This window comes from Episyrphus balteatus, chromosome 2 (genome assembly GCF_945859705.1).
Source record: "Episyrphus balteatus chromosome 2, idEpiBalt1.1, whole genome shotgun sequence".
NCBI classification, from domain to species: Eukaryota; Metazoa; Arthropoda; class Insecta; order Diptera; family Syrphidae; genus Episyrphus; species Episyrphus balteatus.
The window spans coordinates 74,349,886-74,359,349 of NC_079135.1; the positions used below are offsets into that span (position 1 = coordinate 74,349,886).

The following is a 9,464-nucleotide window of genomic DNA, read 5'->3' on the forward strand; positions in this document are numbered from 1 at the left end:
TCAGACAGGACTTGTCTTAATTTGAAGTCTTCGTGCTATACCTACTTTTTATAAACTTGAGACACACATACAAAAAATTGCTAAACAAATTTTCTGTGCGGCGTCTTTTGTTCTTCTATGCACGTGATCAAACGTCAAGCTTCTGGGAGCATACAAGGAATTTCTGCAGCAAGTAAGTTGTATCCTGGAGCTTTTTCTTGAAATTGAAAAATAAAATTGCATTCAAACTTCATCTTAAATTGTATTTTACCTTTGTAATTCTCAGCTGTAAGGTGCCACTTTTTGTTAATATTTGTATTTTTTTTTTTTCTCTCAAATCTAAAACAAGTGTGTCTTAAAGGTGTATTTTGTATATAAAATCATTCAGTTGACTATTTTTTTTTATATCATATAAGATGCAAAAGTAAAATTAAAATGATTTTTGTTGATTTTTTACCGACTTCCCAAAAAGGAGGAGGTATTCAATTTGTCTGTATTTTTTTTTTTTTTTTATTTGTTTCTTACCTAAAATAACTTTGGACTGAGAGAACCAATTTTGATAATTCTTTTTGTATTGGGAAGCTTGTGCAGTGCAGTGTGGTCCGATTTCTTACTATAGAATCTACACTGAAAATAATAAATTTCGTAAAATTACGAAAATCGTTTCATACACTACATTTTCGTTGGCCCAGCGAAACTTTCGTTGGCTCAACGAAAATATGTAATTTTTCGTAATATGAAAATCTTCATCAATTAATGAAAACGTTTCATACACTTTTTCTCCCTTTTTAGTGCCAAAAAATCCAATTCAATGAAAAGATTCATCAATTAACGAAAAATTTCATACTCATTTTAAAAAATAAAAATAAGAATTTTTTCCTTACTTTATTAAAGTTTTAATTAAGTAACGAAAAAATTCATTAACTTATGAAATTCAACATTAACTAACGAAAATCTTCATAAGCTTATGAAAATTCTTCATATACTAATGAAATATTACATTGGCTTATGAAAAAATACATCAGTTAACGAAAAAAATCGTTGCCTTACAAAAAAAAAAACCTAGACTTGGGTGCATTTCTGTTTTAATGATTAAAAATTGAATCTTGCTTTATATAGTTCACATTAGGTTTTTGTTTAAAAATCTATGTAAGCTGAGCTGAATATAAAAAATATTTGCGTATTGACAAGGTGTCTCACGATAAGTCGGACTCATCAGTTGACTTAAGTGAGCTCCACCGGGTCGAAACGCCAATTTTTGGTTTGGACTATATTAAATTAATAATTTAACAAGTCCAATAAAAAAATACAATTGATACAACGAAAAGTTTAGTTAGCTAACAAATATTTTTTCGTAATTTAATAAAAATGTTCATTAAATTTACGAAAAAATTCGTTAGCTAACGAAAGTTCTTTCATAAATTAATCAAAAAATACATTGACTAACGAAAAATATCACCGTGGTTAATTAAATTTTACGTTAATCGATGAAAAATTTCGTAAAATGATGTAAAAATTCATTAACTCTCGATCAAAAATTTTTATGAAAAATTTCATTAAAATACTACAGTTTTCGTTGATTGATGAAGTTCTTCATTAACGTATGAAAGCCATTTCATTGAGGCAATTAAATTTTTCATCGGCTGAAAATTAATTAAATTTTCGTTGGCTCAACGAATTACGTAAGGATTTGGTTCAGTGTATGTAAAAACCATAAAACCTAGTTTCGAGCCATTGAAGTAGGTTTTGGTTTTTTTTGATAAAAGTGATTATTCGTTAATTCTTTTGTATAATTAATGGATAAAAGTGTTTTAATGCTAAATAACTTTAAAAAAAAATAAATATATATTATTCTAATTGATCTACCATTGAAGCTCAATTGTTAAAAAATCAACCAAGTATTTGAAAAAAAAAAGTACTTAATGCACACATTTGGCATTAAATTACCTCATTATTTGGTATAAAATAAATATATCTTAAATACCCTGGTAATGAAAATAATTACCACCCTGCATAATTTTAATAATTTTAATATAAGTCGACTCCAAGCGAATGTGCCGTCAAAAAATCTCATATAATAGTGATAAAAAGGGCAAATTAAATCGAAAAAAAAAGTATAATTTTAGTAACAAAAGAGCAACTCATTCAGAAAAAAAATTATTAACATCTATAAAACGTATTAAGTCGAAAAAATGGTAAATTTACACCAATAAATAATTTGTTTTAGCTATTTTATCGTACTATTAAAAAAAAAAGTTCCACATACGCCACAGTAACTGCTAAATTTTCATTGATACCTACAAATTGATTGACAAATTTTTTAATGGCTAACCAATTAGAGAAACCAGTTGCTTCTTTAAAATTACAATAATAGTAGCTAGCTACTATAACTTTGTCAGCAGCTCATAAAAATACACAAGCAGAAGAAATCAGGGTCAAATTTAAGTGGTCAAACCAGGCTGGCAGTAGCATCTTCTTTATTATATACCATTTGCAGCCATTTGCAGTCTCTTAGCTATCACTAGGGTTATTATAATAGAATCTAAACATTACATTTTAATCATAATCATCACTTACAACTTTGTTTAAGAAAAAAAAAATCAATGACAAAATTAGGTCGGAAATATGCAGTGGCTTATAAGAATCCAACAGCCATTTTGTATTAAGTTTTATAGAAAAAAAAAAACGCATCAAATTGTTTGAATCAATAAGCTAACAACGTGTTCTTTTCTTTTCAGACAAATTCCCAGAAGAAGACTCTGACATGTTGATGGAGCCAAATGATTTTTCGCCAGTCTCAGTGATACGCTCACAAGGACGCCAGTACTTCCCTTCCACAACCGATTTCTATCATGAAGAGCCACCGAATACTGAAATCGATCCGCCGCATGCGGCACAAAATTTCTATCCATCATTCTTCAGAGACTCTCCTCCTCTAGGACACTCTCGTCCTTACTTTCCCCCGCCACATCCACTCGACGGACCAATTCCAACACCACAAAAATTCGTAGCTCCACATCCCACCAGAGGTTTTGATCCAGCAATCTTGGGTTCAGGTGATTTCGGTATAATTCGTGGTGGTACATTTTACCCTGAAGACGAAATGCCATATCATCCAGAAGAGAACAGTGAATTCAACCAATTCTACGGTGAGAATGCAAACAATGGTCATGGCCGACCCCAGGGCGATGAATTAGTACAAAAATTCACCTACCCTGAGGAACAATTTGCAAATTTCCGAGATTTCGCTGATATCAATACTCCAGCTGATTCTGCCTTTTCGCAATTTGTTGTTGTTTATGCAGCCAAAAATGCTACTTCAACTACTGCTGAACATCCCAGACCGAAGAATATCTTCGAGCAGCTCGAACTCTTGGATAAGGAAAAAGCCCTCGAAGAGAAGAAGAATCGCATTAGTAAGTCAAAAGTCAAACTTACCAGTACAAAGCTCGAGAAGAAGTACAAAAAGAAAACAGCTCCAAAGGACTTAGACTATGAACCTCTTTTAGCGCTGAGTTAAACAGCTGTTGTAGCCATTGTGAGCTATTCATTTCTGAGGACTTTCACACTAAATTATATAAGTTAAGTGGTGAGATATTGGAAATATCTAACCGCAAACCACATTAAATGAAATATTTTATTTTTCGTTCTTAAATTATACTATACTATATTATGTAAATCATAAAAAATGACTATTTTAATTATTTTATTTACCATTGATATGACGACAGCATGACATTTGTTTTTTTATTTCTTTCATCAATATCTATTTCACTTTATTTTTATTTTTATTATTTTTCATCAATCCTGTGAGAAACATTTAAATTCATCAACAAGACGAAAATCAACATAATGTATTAACATAATTTTATTTACATAAATATTTAAATTAAGTTATATGAAAAAAAAAATGTCAGAAAAGAAAAAAAAATATAAACAAAATATATTCCACTATGTGTAAATTAAATTTAAATTAAAAATAAATGCTGATTTGTAAAGAGAAGTTAGGCTTAATACTTTTAGAACTAAAGTCTATTTGTAAGACGTTTAGAAATACTTTAAAAATGTAAAGTTTATCTTAATAAACGGATTTAATTTTTTTTTAAGGATACTTTTTTTTAATTGGAAATTACAGAGATAAATAAAAAAGGTTTGCTAGTCAGTAAATGTGTAATCCCCTCCTACGAATACGGATAGCCATCTCAAAAAAAAACCTATATTTACTATTAGATAAGTATAAACAACTTTTTTAAAGCAAGGCTTATACTTAAATTTTTGGTCAATCAAGTTATTAAACAGAAAGAACGAAATCGACTGAAATCTTGACCCGTTAGGATGAAGTGTTTTTTCCTTGCCAACGCAAAAAATCCAATGAAAACTCCCGAGGAAACGATTTTGGATAAGGGGCTTCTTTTTTCTTTTTTCCGCTAGATAATAATAGAACTTATTATACTGCTGAGTAAAGCCTATTTTGGGCCAAAAATTAACCAAATCGGTGATTGTAGCTCGTAAGTATCTTAACCTTGCTTATGCGTGAGCATCAGATTTTCCAATTGAAAGACCTCTTTACGCTATAGTCCTTAAGTACTTTATACCGGACTTGGTAGAGGGATTTCGATGTCATCATATCCACTAATTTGCAACAATTAAGAAACTCTTCTGATGGCCTGATTTAAACTTGTTTCGAGACTTTGGTCCGCAGATATGTACATATTTGCCTCCGAATGTAAAAACAATATGTTTGGATGCAAATAACTCAGCAACCAGCAACCAGAAGAAACGTTTGGTTTTCATTTATGAATAGAGCTGTAAGAGACCTCTCTTTTGATAATTCACTCGATAAATTTGGAGGAATTTTTTTTGTTAATGCATTTTTTTAGAAAAGGGGTGCCCCTTGATTTTTTTCGAAAATCTGAAAAAAATAAATTTTTAATTTTTGTACCTAAAAGCATAGTCCTCTGTGCACTGTGACCTCATATAAGTAAACCAAAACTGTTTAGAGACTTTGGTCGACTGCCTGTAAGAAAAAAAATTATTAGATGCACATAACTCAGCAACCAGACTTCTAAGAAAATTTTGGTTTTCAGTTACGAATAGAGCTGAAAGATACCTTTTCTATCTATAACTATAAAGTAAGTGTTGATTGATAAAACAAATTACAATTTTTAATTCAGAATAGCTGACATGGCTTTTCTTATACATACAAATGTTTTAGGGCGAATTTATTCACTCAAAGTTGAAAACAACTCGATGATTTCTATTTTCAGCTTGACAATTCGATTTTATTCACTGAAAGTTGACGGTTTTAGATTTCAGTTTTCAAATCTCAAGTTTATCAACTTTTGATTTTCTCAACTTCGGAAAAATATCAGAAGTTTGCCGAGTAAACTTGAGATTTTGCTTTGAAATGTCATTTTTTATTTTAATTTTTGTTTCAAAATTAGTTTTAATTTAAAAAATGAAGAAACTTTTTATTGGATACCTACCCATTTCTAGGTCAGAAAAATATTTTTTTGTTTATATATTTTCCTGAATAATTTAAAATAAATAAAAAAGTGATGTGTGTGACAAAATTTATTTTTTTTTTTTCTTCGAAAAAAAGCCATTGGTTAAGAATTTCCTTTCGTGACCTGGGAAATTCTACTTTTTTTTATTGGCTCTGATGTTTCACATTGGTTTTTAACTAAACATATACATATGTACATACATAGCATGATATTCGAAACCAATAATTTAAAAAAGTGACATCAGTCAAAATAACATTTGAAATTGACATTTTATTTTATTAATTGTCACAAATATCCCAGGGATATTTTTAAAACGGAAAGTTGGCCAACTTTTGGTTCGAAACTAGGGAGCTAAGAACAACAAAAAACAAAATTTTCAACTTACGATTTTAGTCTCGAGTTAGAGTTAACTCTCAAGCTTGCCAAATTCAGAGTTTTCCTAAAGTTTACTAATAGTGAATAAAATGGCTCTTAAAATTTTTAATTTAGAAGTGAGAAAAAATTTACAATATTAATTTAGTTGATTTTTTGTAATTTAGTATTTTTTTATAAGTACAGAAGAATCTTTGTTGTACTTAAGTGATATTAGCTATCTTAAATTTCATAATTGGCGTGAATTTATAAAAAAAAAAAGGGTTAAAACGTCATAGGCAAATCACATCAAGTTGGTTACTAGATAAAGATATAGATAAAAATGTGAAACCTTAGCAATTTCAATCTAAAATATCATGAAAATGTATTGCTTTTACTCATAAGAATTTTTTTATTCGATCCATTGAATCATAAAACAGGATTCTACCTCATAACTCTGCATTCCACTTAACACTTGTACAATAAATAGGAGATTTATAAAAAACATATTCTTAGTTTGTATACAGATATGTACAGAATAAAGTTCGTTTACACATTACCTCAATGAAAAAAAGTTTTGCAAACCGTTTAAAGGTTACCATAGTTCTCCAAAAACAAGTTTTCTATCCCTGAAATTTAATGGCTTACATGAACAGTTTTTCAATTACAAAGCCAAGGCGAATTAACATCGCAACATTTCTCATATCACCCGCACTATAATACTAACTATACTTGTAGTTTGAATTAATTAATTTTATTTCTATTCAACTGAAACAATGATCTGTCAACAATCACTGAGTTCAACATGTCTTTCATTTCTGATTTATTCTGACAGGTTAATTAATAATACAAAAATAATAAATCATTTTGTATAATTCCACATAAAGAATTTCCGCAACCCTATGTGTATTAATTTGAAATCTTGAACTTATCATAAATGTTGACGTTTTTTGTTTGCTTTATTTCAAGTAAAGTAGGAGTGTTCTCAATAATAATGACGCCCCATTAATATGCAACTTACCCAAATCAACCAACTTTATATTCTCCCATTAAAACAAAATCAATTACAAAGACTATCTAAATTCCAACACTCACCCTATTATCGCCGCTAAGACAAAAAGAACACTGCTAACAGTTATTTATGACCACAAATGGATGAATTCTGCAACTGGGTGACAACGGACAACGTCGACAGACGGGCTACTAGCCCCAAGCATTTTTTTAAGTCACGGTAAGACGGCACACGGCACGGGCACAAGAATACTTGGCGCGTCAACTTTTCCTCTCTCAATTTGAAGCTTGAGTCATGACCATTTTGCCGCTGTGGAGACTTTGGTAGACGCCCAGTACCTAAAACTATTCAATCTTTACGTATGGTTTGTCCTCCAACTGAAACAGCGAGAACCGTACCGCATATGTATATCTATAATCTTGCTCCTTAGTTGTTATAGAGGTGAAAATGTAGTGGCAGTACGTCTTGTTGTCGGCGGACGGTGCAGTGGCGGCGGCGGCGCGGCGACTTCGGCGAGTGCCAGTGCTGCTTCATGGTCATTGCCCGGTCGATTTCAGCCTACAGTGCAAGTTTGTAAAGATTTGGCGCGAGTTGACCAATAAATTAGAACACACAGTAGATAGGTATCCGCGGTAATTAATTTGTTGTTCTTTTGTCTCAAGGCGTGAATATGCAATTCAAATTTAAATCAGATATCGGTGCATTGTTGACTGCGCCAATATTTAGCCTACAGCTGATATGCGGAAATCTGGCACTCAGTTAACCTACCCCAGAAATCAAACACAAAAAAAAAAAATATTTGTATATAAATTTGCATCCAGGTAAAAGTTTGTACATGTTTGCTGGCATACAACATAAACAATTGAAACTATAAACAGCTGAATTATTTAGTTCGGATTCGAGGAGTGGTTCCTACTTAAACATTTATACTATGGGGAAATTATTTGATTTAATCACCATGTTACTTGGTTTATTAAGTTTAATGTGCTTTGACCTCTGGCCTTTGGAATAGAGAACAATTTACTGCTACATCAACTAGTAGGTAAATGTTGTTGTTTCAGAGGAAAAAGCTGAATTCTTGGCGAAATTCTTCAAGATTTTCTCTATAGTCGGTAGATATTATGAAACAAAGTTAATCAATACAATAATTAGGTCTTGGAGTTCAATATTGATTGCAAAGAAAAAAATGACTCAGGAATTTTTCAAGTAATTCAATATTTTCTTCTGGAACTTTAATTTGCAATTAAGAGTAAAGTGTTTCATCACATTACCGATAACGATCACATGAAATTGGAATGCAGAGTTATGAGGTAGGATCCTGTTTTATCGATCGAATAACAAAATTCTTATGAGTAAAAGCAATACATTTTCATGATATTTTAGATTGAAATTGCTAAGGTTTCACATTTTTATCTATACCTATCTAGTGACCAACTTGATATGGTTTGCGGATGACGTTTTAACCTTTTTTTTATAAATTCACGTCAATTATGAAACACGGTGTTACAAAAATGAGGTTTTAAAATATACGCGGGCGGAGACCTATCAGGTTTTGTAGAGCTAGTCGCACTGAATACGAAACGGTATTTGAAAATCCCCTAACACCCCCAAAATCTGGAGTTACGGGCAAAAAAACGGTTTTTTGGACCTTCACCCATTGAAAAAATTCTAGCTTCGACAATTTTTTACCCATTTTCGATTTTTTTACAGTTTCTGATAGAAGATAAATATACCTTTTTAACAATGTATAAAACATGTAACTCGGTTAAACCACTTAGAATTTATAAAATGTCAAAGTTCAAAAATTCAATTTTTTTTGTCATTTGACCAACTTCGGCATCAATTTAAAGTATATGTTTTCAAAACAACATGCTATTTAAAAAATATATTCTAAAACTATATCTATTTCCCAATTGATCGATGTATTTTTTATGAAAATCACTTCAAAATTGGCTTAGAAAAAAAAATTTTTCGATTTCAACCCAGATACAGAAATTCGAACTTTTAGGTATAGAACAAAAATGTTGTTTCGGCACGTAGTAGGATAAGTTGGACGCCAGGATTTGATGAAGGGTTTTTGTAGAGGAGCTCAATACAAACATTTTTTTTCTTTAAGAGGGGGGTCTATCTCCCCCCGTTTAGGTGGGAGGGGCATTTTTCTAAAAAAAAATTATCAAAATAAAAAAAAATTATTAAAAAACAACGGCAACACTTACATTAATAAATGATACCATTTCCAAAAGGCAAAATTGTGGATTTGATTCTAATTTTTAAATCAATATAATATTACCAATAGTTTTAGAAATAATCGATTTCAAAGTTAAAAATAGGGGAAAAAATTTTTTTGAAAACTCATTTTATACTATTTTTGTCCAGACTGTGAATTTTAGTAAATAAATTACTTAAGCAGAAAACTGCCCCAATTAATTCCTTATCGAACAGTGAAAACTATATGTTTCTATGTCTTCTAGTTTTTGGGAAAATTGAAAAATTATTTTATCAGATTTTTCTTTTTTCAAAATATTTTTTGTTTTTATTTTTCAATTTTCTCAAAAACTAGAAGACACAGGAACATATAGTTTTCACGGTTTGATAAGGAATCAGTTGAGGCAGTT

At 30.6% G+C, this 9,464-nt stretch overlaps 1 protein-coding gene across 1 annotated transcript in view; it reads left to right on the forward strand.

Annotated features, from left to right (window-relative positions):
- LOC129909046 (uncharacterized) overlaps nt 1–4,088 on the forward strand; it is a 45,228-nt gene extending 41,140 nt beyond the window's left edge. The window contains exon 2 of the mRNA XM_055985993.1: nt 2,718–4,088. Within this exon, the coding sequence (XP_055841968.1) occupies nt 2,718–3,499 (782 nt within the window). The 3' untranslated portion in view covers nt 3,500–4,088. The remainder of the gene's footprint in view (nt 1–2,717) is intronic.
- The last annotated feature ends 5,376 nt before the right edge of the window (nt 4,089–9,464 follow it).